The 18,079-nt window shown below is 41.6% G+C and overlaps 1 protein-coding gene across 1 annotated transcript in view; it reads left to right on the plus strand.

Moving 5' to 3' along the window:
* LOC123510796 (venom allergen 5-like) overlaps positions 1-17,585 on the plus strand; it is a 76,582-nt gene extending 58,997 nt beyond the window's left edge. The window contains 7 exon segments of the mRNA XM_045266176.1: positions 308-429; positions 8,264-8,345; positions 10,463-10,641; positions 15,769-15,869; positions 16,002-16,105; positions 16,242-16,360; positions 16,363-17,585. Of these exon segments, the coding sequence (XP_045122111.1) occupies positions 308-429; positions 8,264-8,345; positions 10,463-10,641; positions 15,769-15,869; positions 16,002-16,105; positions 16,242-16,360; positions 16,363-16,545 (890 nt within the window). The 3' untranslated portion in view covers positions 16,546-17,585.
* Positions 17,586-18,079: the final 494 nt, after the last annotated feature.

Raw genomic sequence — 18,079 nt, forward strand, 5'->3', positions numbered from 1 at the left:
TTTGCCCAGTATTGAAGGGATTAATAAAGTAGATAGGTATTATTCAAATTATTCATTTTTTGCGCTCATTTTTTTCGTTTCCTTCCTTTCTTTTATTCTGTAGATAAGTGAAACAAAATTTACCTCCTCTACATTTCAAGTCTCCCATTTCTCTCCCTACCTATCCTTTTCCCCTCTTCCATTCCTCACCTCACCTCGCACCCTCACCTCGCACCCTCACCTCCTCTGCCTCACCTCATTTCCCTCCGTCACACCCTCGCCTGCCGCCGCCCCACTTGTGTTCCATCAGTCCCTCTCTCCCACACAGGTACTGGCGGTCTTACCTGTCAGGACAAAGAGATTATCTTGGACACTCACAACATGCTTCGGCAGAAAGTCTCCTTGGGGCAAGTCAGGAACCAGCCAGCTGCTCTCAACATGCGTGCTTTGGTGAGTGTTGTGGTTGTGATGGTGTGTGTGTGTGTGTGTGTGGTGTGTGTGTGCCTTGAATTATAGTTTTTTTTTCTATTATATCTTTTTTGTGTGTGTGTGTGTATGTATTTGTGTGTGTTTGTGTGTGTGTTTAGTATTTCAGTGAGTGGTTTTCCTATATTTTGAGTATTACGTATGTTTGTGTGCGTGTTTATAATGTAAATATGACGAAGCGAGACATATGAATAAAAACAGGAAGAAATTGATGCTCAAAAAAATTATAAATGAATGCAAAAGACTCAATAATCAGGTTTTAGTGCTGAGATCCTTGAAAACAGACAAATTTATGGATAGGAAGGATAACGTAGCAATAGGTAAGAGTGTTCTATATAGAGACAGCCACGTGTAGAACTGAAGACGTCTTGTACCAGTACTTATTCACCTGCATGTTCTTTTGTGTGTTTTGCTTTAGTATTGCAAGGAGATAAAAAATTTGTGGTGTTTTATGTGTATTTGGTAAGTGTTGCGTGTGTTTGCTTGTGTTTCGAGGTTAAATGGACTAATAATGTTCTTCTATTTGTTTTTACTGTATATGAATGTTTGTTATTGTTTATTATTATTATTATTATTATTATTATTATCATTATTATTATTGTCGTTGTTGCTGTTATTCCTCTGTTATTTCTGTTTCGTCAAATTATTTTCTTTTATCACTGTGTTGCTTTGTGTATTGTACGTGCATATACACAAATCTTTAGTCTGTTTTATGCTAAATTTGACTTATTTTTAAAGTTTTCCTATTGGAGAGAGAGAGAGAGAGAGAGAGAGAGAGAGAGAGAGAGAGAGAGAGAGAGAGAGAGAGAGAGACCCACCCAACCCTAACGAGATTCCCATGTCTGCTTCTTCAACTGTGTGTTAACAGCATCTGACAGCGAGGTAAGAGAGAGAGAGAGAGAGAGAGAGAGAGAGAGAGAGAGAGAGAGACTGACTCGTGAAAACAAACCAATTTTCCTCCTTCCATTTTCATTAGTAGATATAAATTCAAAGGAACGTAAAGAAAACAGTAAAATGACACTGCCCAACAAGAAAATGGGAAAATTTAAAGGGACACTTCTCAATTTTACGATCCTCTATCAAAAAAATGGGGGTTTTGATGAGAAATTAGAGGGTAGTGAGAGAATGATAGAGGGAAGAGGGGAAAAAAAACAGGAAAAAATCAATTCTCTTTTTCCCCTCATACTAAAAAAAATCTAATAAATGAGAATATGTCGAAATTGAAAGGGAAAATCAAAATAAAGTGAGCAAGAGGAGCAAATGAGAAAGAAAGTCAAAACAAGAAGGAAGGGAGAACAAAAACAAAGATAAAATGTCAACGGAAAGATAGATAAAAGAATTATGACAAGAATATAAAAGAATAAAAAGAAAAATGAAAGAAAAAAGCGAAAAAAGAGAGAAATGGAAAAAGAGAAAAAGAGAAAAGCAAAAAAAAAGAGAGAGAGAGAGAGAGAGAGAGAGAGAGAGAGAGAGAGAGAGAGAGAGAGAGAGAGAGAATGCCAAATACATAAGCAATACATACCACTCCTCCTCCTCTTCCTCCTCCTCCTCCTCCTCCTCCTCCTCCTCCTCCTCCTCCTCCTTCTACAGTAAGTAAATAAGAGATGCATGTAAACGTTTCTCTCTCCCTCATGAGTAAGAAGGACAGAGACATGAGGAAGGTGACATGAGTAAAATGTAAAGGTGAGGTGAGTGAGGTGAGTGAGGTGAGGTGAGTGAGGTGAGCTTTGTACAGGTGTAGTTAGGAAGGTTACTGTGGCCTGTATACGTATAAAGGTCGTAATATTGAACGCTTCACTGCTCTCTCTCTCTCTCTCTCTCTCTCTCTCTCTCTCTCTCTCTCTCTCTCTCTCTCATTTTTTTCTGTTTATTTTTTCCTCATTTTTCTTCTTATTCTCCTACTTATTAACTTTTCATTCTCCTCCTCCTCCTCCTCCTCCTCCTCCTCCTCCTCCTCCTCCTCCTCCTCCTCCTCCTCCTCCTCCTCCTCCTCCAGCAGAGACACTTACATCCCATATTTCTTCCTCTTCCTGTTCCCCTTCTTCGTCATTGCCATCCACGTTCATGTCCTCTTCCTCTCCTCCTCCTCCTCCTCCTCCTCACCATCATCATCCTCTTCCTCTTCCTCTCCATCTTCTTCCTTTTTCCTCTTCATTCTATCATATTAATTTTTTTGTACATTTTTTTCTTATTTTTTTCTATTTTCTTATATACTGTGTGTGTGTGTGTGTGTGTGTGTGTGTGTGTGTGTGTGTGTGTGTGTGTGTGTGTGTGTGTGTGTGTGTGTGTGTGTGTGTGTGTAAACAAGGAAAACGTACATAAATTTCAACCTGTGTAAATGCATACCTGTCGTTATCACACACACACACACACACAGAGAGAGAGAGAGAGAGAGAGAGAGAGAGAGAGAGAGAGAGAGAGAGAGAGAGAGAGAGAGAGAGCAGGTTTATCAGTGTCAAAGGATAAAACTCATCTAAGAAAGAGATAAACTTGTAAAAAAAAAGAAAAAGTAAGAGAGAGAGAGAAAAACTGAACCTGAGAACAAGAATGACTCAATAGCGAATTCTCTCTCTCTCTCTCTCTCTCTCTCTCTCTCTCTCTCTCTCTCTCTCTCTCTCTCTCTCTCTCTCTCTCTCTCTCTCTCTCTCTCTCTCTCTGTGTGTGTGTGTGTGTGTGTGTGTGTGTGTGTGTGTGTGTGTGTGTGAATGCATTAGAGAGAGAAGAGAAAATGTGTATGTTCAAAACCTGCCCTACTTTTTTACCTTTTAGCCTACCTGTGAATTAAGACTGTATCAGACTCACCTGTGTGTGTGTGTGTGTGTGTGTGTGTGTGTGTGTGTGTGTGTGTGTGTGTGTGTGTGTGTGTGTGTGTGTGTGTGTGTATTTTCTTTCCTCTTATTGCTCAGTTTTACTCCTTCTTCTTCCTCCTTTTCTTCCTTACCCTCCTCCTCCTCCTCCTCCTCCTCCTCCTCCTCCTCTTATGCTCCTTTTCCTCCTCTTCACCTTCCTCTTCAACTTCTTCACGTATATTTTCATAATCATCACTTTTACTAATGACCAGAGAGAGAGAGAGAGAGAGAGAGAGAGAGAGGGGGTCGGATATAACTAAGCTCCGGTCACGTTTTAAGCTTTAATCTGGTGAGCAATCAATTACTTCCTGTCTTCTACCACCTGGATTTAACGCACGGCTAAGCAGGGTATAGTCTGGCCAGGGGAGGGGATGGAGGAGGGGAGGGGAGTAGTTCTAGTGGCGGTGGTAGTGGTTGTGATGGTGGCAGTGGTGGTGGTGTTAATGGTGGTGTGGTGGTAGTGGTGGTTGTAGGAGGAGGAGGAGGAAGAAGAGGAGGATGAGATGAATAAAAGGAAGAGGAGAGAAAGTACTAATTCTCGTCGTGGTAGTAGTAATAGTAGTGGTGGTAGTAGTAGTAGTAGTAGTAGTAGTAGTTGTTGTTGTTGTTGTTGTTGTTGTTGTTGTTGTTGTTGTTGTGTTTGTTGATGTTGTTGTTGTTGTTGTTGCAGAATTATTATTATTATTAGTAGTAGTAGTAGTAGTAGTAGTAGTAGTAGTAGTAGTAGTATCAATAGTAGTAGTAGTAGTAGTAGTAGTAGTAGTAGTAGTAGTAGTAGTAGTGGTAGTTGTGGTAGTAGCAGTAGATGCTGTTATCATTAGTAATGCCATTTTTAAATAGTTATTTCTCTCTCTCTCTCTCTCTCTCTCTCTCTCTCTCTCTCTCTCTCTCTCTCTCTCTCTCTCTCTCTCTCTCACGAAACCAAATCCGCAGCCATCACGCACAAAAACGAACACGCGGAAAGCCTTCAAATGAAAAATGAAAAAAAAACATAAAAAAACAACTAATTTTTCCATATTGTCCATTCAAAAACATACAAAGGAATACAAACTAGAATAAATAATTTAAAAAGGTGAAAATAAACAGACAGTGGCGGTGGTTGTGGTTGTGATGGTGGTGGTAGCGGCGTTCGTTTTCTGTAAGTGGAAGTCAGGGTCAGTCAGCGGGATTCGAACTTGGCGAGTGAGTGTTCTGGGCGAGTGGCTATGCACGGGGTGTATTTTACTGTTAGTCACAACCTGTTTTATTTATTGCTGTTCACCCCAAGTCGATTTATTGCTACATTTTAACTCATTTCTTTTGTGTTCACAGCGGCAGTGCGTTCCTGTGTGTGTGTGTGTGTGTGTGTGTGTGTGTGTGTGTGTGTGTGTGTGTTTGTTGTTCTTCTAAATTCATATATTCTAATCAAAGAGAGGTAATGGAATGCTCTTTGTTGGTTTGTTTATGTGTTTGTGTTTGTTTGTGTGCTTTGGTTGTGTGGAATTTATTAGTGTGTGTGTGTGTGTGTGTGTGTGCTATTTATTTAGTTCTTTTTCTCTTCTTTTTTTTTCTTCTTCGTCTTTTCACGTGTTTATGATGAGTTGTTTTATTTGTTATCGTTTTTTTTTTTCTTCCTCTTTCGTTTTATCGCCCCTCGTGTTGAAAGACGTGGCTGTTTTATTGTTATTGTTATTGTTATTGTCACATCTCATTGTTTGCACTTGTTTTTTGCTTTATTTCCTATTTTTTGTCGCTGTTCCTACTGTTGCTGCTGTTAAATTACTCATAATGATAATAATAATTACTTCTACTCTTAATTTTACTATTACTACTACTACTACTACTACTACTACTACTACTACTACTACTACTACTACTACTACTACTACTACTTTATTACTATTACTATTACTACTACTGCTACTACTGCTACTACTACTACTACTACTACTACTACTACTACTACTACTACTACTACTACTTTTACTTCTTCTTCTCCTCCTCCTCCTCCTCCTCCTCCTCCTCCTCCTCCTCCTCCTCCTACTACTACTACTACTACTACTACTACTACTACTATTTCATTTATCAAAAAAATAGAACATAGAATTTACACACACACACACACACACACACACACACACACACACACACACACACACACACACACACACACACACACACACACACAGGTACGTACGTGGGTTAGATAAAGCAAGCTCACGCGCGCACCTGTGAAGGAAGTTAATTAGGCATGTGAGGTAAGGTGAGGCCGTGCAGGTGGTTAGGTTGAGTTAATTGAAAACACCTTCGCAGCCACCTCACCTGCACAGAAAAGTGAAGGTTAAAGCGAGTTAAGAAAATCACTTTGAAGGATCAACTGAACTAATCTCTTTGTATGTTAATGTTGATTCAGAGAGAGAGAGAGAGAGAGAGAGAGAGAGATTCTAAAGGACGGAATGCATTAAATGTTGGATGATCAAGAGAGAGAAAAAAGGAAGCAAAAAGACCAATTCTGCAAGAGAGAGAGAGAGAGAGAGAGAGAGAGAGAGAGAGAGAGAGAGAGAGAGAGAGAGAGAGAGAGAGAGAGAGAGAGAGAGAGAGAGAGAGAGAGAGAGAGAGACCAATCAAAGAACAATGCAAAGATGAAAGATAAAACGAACAAAAATAAGCAGATATAAACAAACAGAACCAAAACAATAAATAAAATAAAAAACAAGAAATCAAGAAAACACTAAGTAAAGAAACACAAAATAAAAAAAACGAGCACGAAAAGAAAAGAAAAAGAAAAAGAAAAACAAGGAAGACAAAAGATTAAAAGGAAGGAACAAAATAAAAAGAAAACGAAAAAAAGAAAAAGGAAAAGAACAAGAAAAGAGATTAGGTCAGATGATAAGCAAGTACTTGTATTGAAAGAGAGGAGGAGGAGGAGGAGGAGGAGGAGGAGGAGGAGGAGGAGGAGGAGGAGGAGAAGAGGGAGGAGGAGATGGAGAAGAAGGAGAAGGAGGAAGAAAAGTAGGAGAAGGAAGAGGAGGAGGAGAAGAAGAGGAGAAAGAAAAGGAGGAGAAAAAGGAAGAAGAGAGGAGGAGGAGTAAGAAGAGGAGGGAAGGAAGAGGAGCAGGAGAAAAAGGAGGAGGAAAAAGAGAAGGAGGAAGAGGAGGAGGAGGAGGAGGAGGAGGAGGAGGAGGAGGAGGAGGAGGAGGAGGAGGAGGTACAGGGCCTCACATAAACATTTGAGACAGTGTAACGTTAAGCCTTTAAAATATATTGATAAGAATTGAAGACGTTGTGAAGGGAAGCTTAATGCACAGTCTGAGAGTGAATTAAAAGGAGATGCAAATTTATAGACATACATACATACATACATACATACAGAGAGAGAGAGAGAGAGAGAGAGATCTTGACATAATCAAACACACACACACACACACACACACACACACACACACACACACACACACACACACACACACACACACACACAGACACAGAGAGACACACAGACAGAGAGAGAGAGAGAGAGAGAGAGAGAGAGAGAGAGAGAGAGAGAGAGAGAGAGAGAGAGAGAGAGAGAGAGAGAGAGAGAGAGAGAGAATCAACACAAAAATTCATAATAATATCGTTAACAATTAAATTAAAAATGAACGAATAGCTAAATAAACAACAACAACAACAACAACAACTACTACTACTACTACTACTACTACTACTACTACTACTACAATAATAAAAGGATGCATTAATTAAAGGGAAAGGAAAAGAGAAAAAGGGAAAAAATAGATAAGATTAGAAGCCATATGTTTATCTACGAAGAGAGAGGGAGGGAATGAGAGGAAAAGGAAGGGGAGAGAAGGAAAGGAAAGGGAAGGGGAGGGAAAGGGGAGGGAAAGTAGAGAAGAGTAAGAGTAGAAGGCCTTGTGGGAGAGATACGGGATGGAAGATGGAGAGATAAAAAGTATGGGTTTAATGGGGTGGATCAGAGAGAGAGAGAGAGAGAGAGAGAGAGTAACGAGATCTTAATGAGAAAAAGTGATGGTCGTAAGTAATCTCTCTCTCTCTCTCTCTCTCTCTCTCTCTCTCTCTCTCTCTCTCTCTCTCTCTCTCTCTCTCTCTCTCTCTCTCTCTCTCTCTCTCTCTCTCTCTCTCTCTCTCTCTCTCTCTCTCTCTCTCTCTCTCTCTCTCTCTCTCTCTCTCTCTCTCTCTCTCTCTCTCTCTCTCTCTCATTGGTGACAGATATATTTCTACAGGTGTCTTATTATCATATATCTTCAGGTGTGTTTGGCAGGTGTGTGTGTTACCAATGACTTATCAATTACAGACATATTTACAGGTGTATTTGTCAGGTGTGCTATCAGAGGCTTCTTCACCCCTTCAGTACTGGGACGCACTTTTAACATGAGTTTTGTGTATCATTAGACCATTTTATTGACATCAGAAAGGGTCTATGGAGGTCACAAGATTAATGGCAACAGTCTTCACTATTTTAACTCCTTCAGTACTGGAACGCATTTTTAACATGAGTTTTGTGTATCATTAGACCATTTTATTGACATCAGGAAGGGTCTATGGAGGTCACACGATTAATGGCAACAGTCTTTATCACAACTTTATTCCCCACATAAGTTTCTGAAGCTTTCTAAAATCAAATAATGACCAGAATAAATATGAAAACGCGCCATGATACTGAAGGGGTTAATTACAGGTATATATCCACAGGTGTATTTGTCAGGTGTGTTATCAGAAGCTTAGTAATTACAGGCATATATTTACACATATATTTGGCATTGATTTTATTATTTTATTTATTTATTTTTATTTATTTATTTTTTTTTATTTTTATTTTTATTTTTATTTATTTATTTATTTATTTTCGATTGAGTTGTTTACATAAAGCTTAACTGTATGATTCTGCATGACAAGCTGTGGTCTATAAATTATCTACCTATCTATCAATCTGTGCTCTCTATTTTCAGATGTGGGATGAGGAATTGGCAAAAGTGGCTCAGAGATGGGCAGACCAGTGCATGCCCGGCCATGACAGAGCCAGGAATGTGGGTACGTGGGCGTGTGTGTGTGTGTGTGTGTGTGTGTGTGTGGTAAGGTGCGATATGTGTTTTTTTGTATGGGTCTCTCTCTCTCTCTCTCTCTCTCTCTCTCTCTCTCTCTCTCTCTCTCTCTCTCTCTCTCTCTCTCTCTCTCTCTCTCTCTCTCTCTCTCTCTCTCTCTCTCTCTCTCTTCTCTTTTTTCGCAATTAATTCCTGCTCCTTTACCAGAGAGAGAGAGAGAGAGAGAGTGAACATGAGTCATGAAACCTTGTACTCCTTAATATCCTGTCTATAATTACTTGAGGTAGGTCACAGGTTCTCTCTCTCTCTCTCTCTCTCTCTCTCTCTCTCTCTCTCTCTCTCTCTCTCTCTCTCTCTCTCTCTCTCTCTCTCTCTCTCTCTCTCTCTCTCTCTCTCTCTCTCTCTCTCTCTCTCTCTCTCTCTCTCTCTCTCTCTCTCTCTCTCTCTCTCTCTCTCTCTCTCTCTCTCTCTCTCTCTCTCTCTCTCTCTCTCTCTCTCTCTCTCTCTCTCTCTCTCTCTCTCTCTCTCTCTCTCTCTCTCTCTCTCTCTCTCTCTCTCTCTCTCTCTCTCTCTCTCTCTCTCTCTCTCTCTCTCTCTCTCTCTCTCTCTCTCTCTCTCTCTCTCTCTCTCTCTCTCTCTCTCTCTCTCTCTCTCTCTCTCTCTCTCTCTCTCTCTCTCTCTCTCTCTCTCTCTCTCTCTCTCTCTCTCTCTCTCTCTCTCTCTCTATCTATCTATCTATCTATCTCAATCTTTCCTTCTTTCTTTTCCTCTTCCTCTTTCTCTTTCCTCTTCATGTAAGTGCTGTGGAATGACTAAGCATGTTTTCTGCACCTACTCTTCTCCCTCCATTATTCTTCCTCCTCCTCCTCCTCCTCCTCCTCCTCCTCCTCTCTTTTGTTCGTCCTCCTTTTTCGACTTTCTTTCTGTTATTTCTTATTATTCTATTCTCTTCTTTTTCTTTCTTCTCTTCCTTCTCCGTTTTTATTCTCCTATTTCTCCTTTTTTTTCATACTCTCATCATTCTTTGTAGTATCCTTCCTCCTCCTCCTCCTCCTCCTCCTCCTCCTCCTTTTCCTCTTCTTGTTATAATCCTCCTCCATTTCCTACCTGTGTCTTCTTCCTCCATTCCTTTCATCACACTCTTCCCTTCTCCTCTCCTTCACTTTTCCTTTTCCTTCTCTCTTTGTATTCATTTCTCTTTGTATGTTTATATATTCCTGTATCTTCGTTCTCACTTTTTATCTTTCCTTGTATTTTTTTACATTTTGCTCTGTTTTTCTCTCCTCTTTTTGTCTCTGTATCTTCACACTTCACTACACGTCTCTTTTATTCATATTTTTGTGTCTGGATGCATTTCTTCCTCTCTAATCCTTTTGTATTTCTCGTATTTTTATCTACGTTCCTGTCCTCTCTTCATATATCAGTACTTTCCCACCTATTACCTGTCCTCAGCTGTCTCTCCCCTTTATCCTACCATTCTGTCCTCTCCTATTCAGATTTCAGTACCTTTTTCATTCTCTCCTCTCCTGTTCTCTCTGTCTCTCCGTTTCACTCTACACTCCTTTCCTCTCCTCTTTATGTTCCAGTACCTTCTCACTTACTTTTTGTTCCTCCTCAGTGTTTTTCGTTCGTCCTAAACGCATGTCCTCTCCTGTTCATAATTTTGTAGGTTTTCATTCACTCCTCACCTCTCCTCACTGTCTCTTTCTTTCGTCTTACACTTCTGTCCTCTCTTACTCATTTTTCAGTAGCTTTTGACTCTCTCCTCGCCTCTCCTCACTGTCTTTCCACTACTATTTATATTCCATTAGCATTTCATCCACTCCTCACCTCTTCACACCTCTCCTCACTGTCTCTCCCATTCGTATCACACTCCTGTCCTCTCCTACTCATATTTCAGTAGCATTTCACTCTCTCCTCGCTTCTTCTTACTGTCTATCCCCATCGTCTTATACTCCTGTCCTCTCTTACTCATATTTCACTAGCTTTTCACTCTCCCTCGCCTCTTCTCACTGTCTCTCTCCTTCGTCTTACACTACTATTCATATTACCATCTCACCCATTCCTCGCTTCTTTACACCTCTCCTCACGCCCGTTTCTTCCCAGTACGGTTCCCAGTGGGGCAGAATGTCGCCGCCACCTGGACTTACGAGGTTGACGAAGGGGATACTCCAGACTTCCCGACGCAGATAGAGGCGTGGTTTAACGAGGTGAACCAGCACGGCTTTGCTAAGGGTAGCGTCGACCCCTTCAGATTCAGCAAGGCGACAGGTCACTATACTCAGGTAAGGCAAGGTGTGTGTGTGTGTGTGTGTGTGTGTGTGTGTGTGTGTGTGTGTGTGTGTGTGTGTGTGTGTGTGTGTGTGTGTGTGTGTTATGTAAGAAGGGAAAACTGGCTAAGGGCAACATAAAACGAAGAAAAAGCCCCACTAAGATGCCAGTTCCCTTGCAGGTCCGAGAGAGTTAGACAAAAAAAGGATAAATGTTTGTGTGCGTGTGTGTGTGTGTGTGTGTGTGTGTGTGTGTGTGTGTGTGTGTGTGTGTGTGTGTGTGTGTGTGTGTGTGTGTGGTTAAGTGGTTAAATGAACAGACGAATGAGATTTTTTTTGTTGTATTCTCCTTCTTTGGTGTTTATAGTTAGTTTTAGTTAGTTAGTTAATTTGTCAGTTTGTTTCGTTTCTTAGTCAATTAAGTAGTAGTGGTGGTGTGTGAGTGAACTTTTATTAATTCACTTATTTATTTATTTATTTACCTATTTATTTATCTATTACATATTTTCGTTTGATTTTTCTTCTTTATTTTCTTTATTTACTTATTTATTATCTCTTTCTTTCCTTCTTCGTGTATTCATTCATGTAATTGTCTTTCTTTCTTTCTTTAGTTAGTTTATCTGTTTTGTTTCTTAGTCAGATATGTAGCGGTGGTGGTTGTGGTGGTGATGGTGGTGCTGGTGGTACTGGTGTTGCTGCTAGTAACAATAGTAGTAGTAGTAGTAGTAGTAGTAGTAGTAGTTGTTGTTGTTGTTGTTGTTGTTGTTGTTGTTGTAGTAGTAGTAGTAGTAGTAGTAGTAGTAGTAGTAGTAGTAGTAGTAGTAGTAGTAGTAGTAGTAGTAGTAGTAGTAGTAGTAATAGTAGAAACAATGGTAGGAGCAGTAGCAGTAGCAAACCACCATCACCATCACCACCACCACCACCACCACCACCACCACCACCACCAAAAACAATAATATAAATACACTACTTAACATGAACATGGAAAACAAAAACTCTACGTCATCTTAACTTATTCTTTCACCTACACACTTTTTTTTCCCCCAGTTCCTCCGTCCTCCTTTTTTTCTTCCTCCTTCATTAATGTGTCAAGGTCTGCTCATGATTTCCCTGTGTCTGTTGTCCTGCATTACTTACTGGTACTGCCTGTTTTTGTCTGCAACAGTACTAGACGCCCTTATTTTCTCCTATTTTTATTTCTATTTTGTTATTTTCTTACCTCTCTCTTTCTCTCTCTCTCTCTCTCTCTCTTAGTTTATTATCTAACTTTCTCTCTTTTTCTCCGCAGGTAAAGTTGTCTAGCAGTGTTACCATCAACGGCTGAGTATCTTTTTTTTTTCTCTATCTTTCTTTTTGCTCTCTCTAATTTTCCGTCTTCTCTTTTGTCTCTCTTTCTTCTCCCTTGTTTTACGTCCCTTTCCTTCGTTCCGTTTTCTTTCGAATTTTTAAACTTTGTAAAGAAAACGTAGATAATTCAGTTTACTTTTTAATGTTTCAAAAAAAAAAAGTTCATATTTTGCTGTTATTTAAATTGTTCTCTTGTTGTATTTCTTATTGTGTTATTCTGCTAGTTTTTTTTTTTTAGTATATCTGCTCCCCTTGTTTATCTCTATTTTGCCTTTCTTCTTCATTTCCTTATTTTATCTTTCTCTTTTTTTTCGTATCTTCGTTTCCCTGTCCTTCTGTTTCTCTAATTAATATTTTAAGTAACTATCATGTCACCCTCATATCATCTTGCCTCGCTTTTCCTTTTCCTTCTTCTTTTTATCATATCATTTATCTCTTTTTATGATATTCTTCCTTTATTTCTCAGTTCACTCTTTCATTTTCTTTTCTTCTTGTCTATTTAGCATCCTTATCGTGTCTGTCTATTCTAACCTATCACTTATCGTCTCTTCAATCCTTCTAACCTAACCATATTACTTTATCGCTAGTTTCCAATCCTCTTCTCATTATCTATAGAATCTAACCAATCCTCCTTCTCTTGATCCTCTTCATTTCCATCCCCATCATCATTTTTAACCCTGGAAATCCTATGCATGAGGGAGATCCTATAAAGAGGCGTGTTGGATCCCATTCCTTCACTCCCTAAGCAGGATAGAGGTTTGAATCCTATCCTGGCCTCTATACACACATCGTAGGCTCTCGAACACACAAGATCCTGCGTTTGCTTCTTGTTTTAAGGAAGCTGTAGGATATTTGAGTGGTTTCCGAGGGTATCTGGTAAGTAGGATGTAAGTACAGACGTTGCAGGACTTCCTACTTGATCCTTTTATCCTACGCGACTCTACGGATGAAAATGATGAAGGGTGTTAAGCGTGAATCCGACTGAATCCGACTTAATACGTGTGACTGTTTTTGTTTGACTCTCTCTCTCTCTCTCTCTCTCTCTCTCTCTCTCTCTCTCTCTCTCTCTCTCTCTCTCTCTCTCTCTCTCTGGATGATTTTTTTGTATCTAAAGTGTTTATTTTTATTGTTCTCTATTTTTACCATTTTTTTTCCTTTTTTCTGTTCTTTCCTCCTTTTCCTCGTCCTCCTCCTGCTCCTTCTCTTTTTTTCTCTCTCTCTCTCTCTCTCTCTCTCTCTCTCTCTCTCTGTCTCTTCCTTCTTCCTCCCTATTCTCAATCTTTCTCTTTCTTCTTCCCCATTCATACTTCAACTTCCCTTCTTCTCCTCCTTACTCTCCCTCCCCCCACTTTCTTTATCATTCCTCTCATCAATTTTTCCTCCTCTTCCCTCCTTCCATCTCCTCCTCTCTACCTCCATCCTTCTTCCCTCCTTTCCTCTCCTTCTATTTATCTATATTCTTCTCCCCTTCTTCCCTCTTTCCATCTTTTCCTCTCCATCCCTGTAACTATATTTCTCTCTCCCTCCTTCCTTCCTTCCTTCCTTCCTTCTCTTCTTCTCTACCTATTTTCTTCTCTCCCTCCTTCTCTCCTTCTCTCCTTCCCTCTTTCTATTCTTCCCTCTCCTCCTCTCCACCTATATTCCTCCCTCCCTCCTTCCTTCCTTCCATCCTTTCCTCTCCTCCTCTCTATCTATATTTTTCTCTCCCTCCTTCCCTCCTTCTTTCCTTTCCTCAGCTTTTCTTTACCTACATTCCTCCTTCTCTCCTTCCCTCCTCTTGTCTACCATCCTCAGACTGACCTTGAGACAGTTCAGCCCGACGCTCTCTCTCTCTCCCCGCCGGCTCCCTGACCAGTCCTTCTCCCTCACCCGAGCTAGTTGGACTTCTAGGACTCTGCCAACGGTACTGTAGGACTCTGTAGGACTCTGGACTTGTGTGTAGGATGTCGATTTTTTTTTTTTTTTTTTTATTTTCTTTCGTTTTATTTTCTTTGAGTTTGTTCTTTCTTTTTCTCTTATGTGCATTCTCTCTCTCTCTCTCTCTCTCTCTCTCTCTCTGGGGTTACATGACGAAAGACCGTAATTTTTAGTGTGTTTGTATAAGCGAATGAGTGAATAAGCAAATGAATGAGGAATATGATAATGAGTTTTAATTAAGTCTATTGAAAAACGAGTCATTAGTAAAAAATCGTCGTGATTCAAAACATTATCGTGAAAAATTAAAGGAGGTAAAATAAGATGGAAAAAAATTGATATCGTTTGTTAAAATTTCTATTGTAGTGTAAATGTTAATAAAAAAAAACGCGTGACTCTTATTTTGACTGAGTTGTATATTATTTTTTTTTCGTATCTATTTATTTTTTCATTAACTCATTTCTTTCTTTATTCATTCATGTAGTGCACGTGACCGTCCCTTCCCTGAGACTCGACCTGCATGTTAGCCACCTAAGTGTTTCTAAAAAGTGTGACAGTGCGCATGTTGACTGTCCTTTGTATAAATGAATGTATCACCACCTGTCTTGTCCACACATTTGAGTTCATTCTGTCATTTATAATTTACACTTGCATTTGTTTTTTTTTTTTTTTACTTGTTTTTTTCTTATTATCTTAATTCTTTGCATTTATTTACGATATATCAACTAAGAAAAACTGAAAAAGTCAAGATTATAACGTTAATTTCTAAAGTTTCTATTGTAATTTTGTAATTGTTTTATTCATTCATCATTCTTCATTCATGCATTCATTCTTAAGTGAGTTTTGCGTCTGTTTTTTTTTTAAGATTATTTTTATTTATTTAAGTGAAAAAATAATAATAAAAGTAAATAAATAGGACAAATTAACAAAGTCTCCCTTAAAACAGACGCAAACCTCACCACGTTTTCTATTGTGGAGAAAACACTATCTAATCTAGCTTTTTTTCCCTCCCTCCACCTCCCCCCACCACTCGCCACCCTCCCTCCCTCCTCCCTACCCCCTCTTCACCACCAAACCTGTACTGGTGGTCGAAAATTCCTGGTACCGTCGCTGCATCCCGGTACTGGTCGGATTCTGTTATGTGGACATCCCGGTACCGTCGCTCTCTCCCGGTACTGGCATCCTCTCCCGGTACCGTCGCTTCATCCCGGTACTGGTGTCCGGATATGGATATTTGGACATTCCGGTACCGTCGCGCCATCCCGGTACCGACGCCTGGCTGGACCTGGTACCGGATCCTCTCTGGGACTGCATCTTGGACCGCAATCATTCACTGTACCGGAACCTTGGGCCTTCTCCGGTACTGGGTGACCGTCACTGCAATACCGGGATGATGCTGCTTGGTTCTGATTACTTGTTCTTAATTATCTCACCTGACACGGTTTTACTGGGAACATTTTCTTTTACATAATTCAAAACATCAATAATTGTCTTTCAAATCGTACCTTTTTTTCCCCCGATAAATTTTTGAATGTTCGTATTTTTATATATATTGACAAAAAATCGGGTTTTTTTGGTCGATTTTGTAAACTTTTTTTTTCAAATTCTCGAATGTTTTGCTTCTGGTCTCGATATTTGTTTCCTTACTTCCTTGTTCTCTCGTCCACGGCATTGTTATTCTATCTTGTGCCTTGTTCACTCATGTTCCCTTATCTATGAATTTGTTCTCACATGTTTTATCATCAATTGTCGTGTTTACTCATATTCAACTATTTTTTCTATATTGTCTCACCTTTATATTGTACGCGGTACTTTGTTATCTCATATTCTCTCATGTATTGGCTTTGTATCGCCTTGTACCGCCTGCTTGTACCACTAAAGATGGTTTGGGCTGAGACTTACCTAGTAGGCTGTGGCTATGCTTACTACAAGGACCCTTCACTCGGCTACACCAAGATATACGTGTGTAACTATGGACCCGGGTAAGTGTGTGTGTGTGTGTGTGGTAACGAGTCAGTGGTATACATGTAAGGATTTGAACAGTTGCTTATAAGTTTGTTTTGGTTGGTTTTTCGAAGTGTAACCTTGTCTGACCTTCCTGTGACCCCCCGCAGAGGAAACGTCATCGGCGGGTCCATGTACAAGTTGGGCTTCCCAGGACAACAGTATTGTGTGAACGACGGTCTGCACCCCTCGCAAGCTTACCAGGGCCTGTGTGGTGAGTGTGTGTGTGTGTGTGTGTGTGTGTGTGTGTGTGTGTGTGTGTGTGTGTGTGTGTGTGTGTGTGTGTGTGTGTGTGTGTGTGTGTTGGTGTATGTTGATGTGCATTGAGCCTCGCCTTGTCTGTGCCGCAGATCGCGACGCCGTCAGCCAGCCCGGGCCCTGCGGCAACACCTTCAAGCACACACCCAGCCCGCCCGTCTCCAACAGCATCTCCAGCGGGCACTCCATGATGCCTCCCCGCCCCCACCCACCCGCCACCACAACATGGCCATGCCTCCACCCCAGCCCATGATGCTCTCCGACGAGTATATGGACCACGAGGACCGCGACGTGATGCGGCCCGGCAACTTCTTGTCCAAGGGCATCCATGAACCCATCATGGGCCTCATGAAGATCTTCAACCCCTGGAAGCTGATGGACCACATCACCGGCTAGGACCGCCGCCGCCGCCGCCGCTACTGCTGCTGCTACTGCTGACGTCACGCCGCCGCCGCCCCGCTGGTGGGCCGCTACGCAGGCGGCGCCACACTAGAGGTGCTCCAGGCGGCTCAGCATGGCCCGCCGCTCGGCTGATGCAGGCCGAGCCGTGGCGGGCCGCGCGTGATGAGGCGCCGCTGTCATCTCGTCGTTAGTTACTAATGGAGAATGAGGCGCCACGGGCCTTGCCTCGGACACCCGCTGCTCCGCCCCGCCACAACCACATCCCGCGAAGCAAGACAGGCGTGGGGCGGAGCGGCGGGCGTACGCGGGCTGGCACGAGGCGGCGGTGCTCTCAAATATCTGTCTTCTGGGAAGACACTTCATCGGGGGTGGGGATGGCGACCCGCCCTCGGGACACCCGCGGCGGGTGGGGAGCCCGACGGGGGGCGCTGATACGGGTTGGGGTGAGGCGGCGAGATCCCGCTCCGCCAGCACACCGCGCCGCCGCACCAGGAAATCAGTCTTCACGTCGTCGAGTCCTTCACGGCGCGAGCGGCGCGGTTTAGGCATGGCGGGGCTGGGCCTCGCCAGGGCGCCACAAGAGGCTATCTACCACACAGTGTGCCGCGCCACCACGGGCATGGTACACACAGGTCACAGGTTGCCGGTCACGGGTGTGGCCGCCGCACACACATACAGACACACGCAAGCAGAAGTAATCAGCTTAAGGTTAATCATCTAAAACAAAACCCAATAAAAAAATGCACTAGCTAGACCACTCCGCTAACACCCCGGCGCCGCCAGGGGCAAGACATTGTAATTTTGTACATAAGAGAGATATATGTTTGTGTATGAATGTATACGTGTATGTACAGAAGACTGTCTCGGCGAGGCCGCTAGAGCCTTGCCTGAAAAACTGTAAAAACATCAACTAGATAAAAAAGATAAAAAACAAAAAAGACATACAATCTGAAGAGGCTATTTATTGTATTTATACAATTACTTCGCTTGATATCATGGTGCCAAACTTGTAAATAAATGATGCATCAAATGCGCCCGCTGTTTCACTGTGTGTGTGTGTGTGTGTGTGTGAGCGTGTGGATGGGTGGATGGGTGTGTAACAATCCAAACCTTATGAGACGCTTCTGAAGCATTTTTAACCACACTAGGATTAAAGCACGTTTGAATTACACGCGTGAGTTTTATGTAGGAACCTGTCCGAGGTTCATACACCAGTACTGGTTCTACCGCTACTTAACAGTATGTATATGTGTGTGTGTGTGTGGTATAGATTATGAGTGGATCTATTCTGCTGTACCTTTATACTTTTAACAAGAGGTAGTACACACTCGCCGTTAAGATAATTACTCCCAATAAGGTGGGAAGCACTGGCTGAGGGGGGTGCTGTGAACTCATCATTGAATCCATTAATTGTGACCTCTCTGAACGTTTCCCTTTGTCTTTTTACATCAAGTAAGGCAGCGCTCTTCCTTCACACAAAACTATACCCTCACCTTGTTTCACACACACTCTTCACTCTTCAAGATTA

Source organism: Portunus trituberculatus, chromosome 30 (assembly GCF_017591435.1).
Source record: "Portunus trituberculatus isolate SZX2019 chromosome 30, ASM1759143v1, whole genome shotgun sequence".
Classification (NCBI taxonomy): domain Eukaryota; kingdom Metazoa; phylum Arthropoda; class Malacostraca; order Decapoda; family Portunidae; genus Portunus; species Portunus trituberculatus.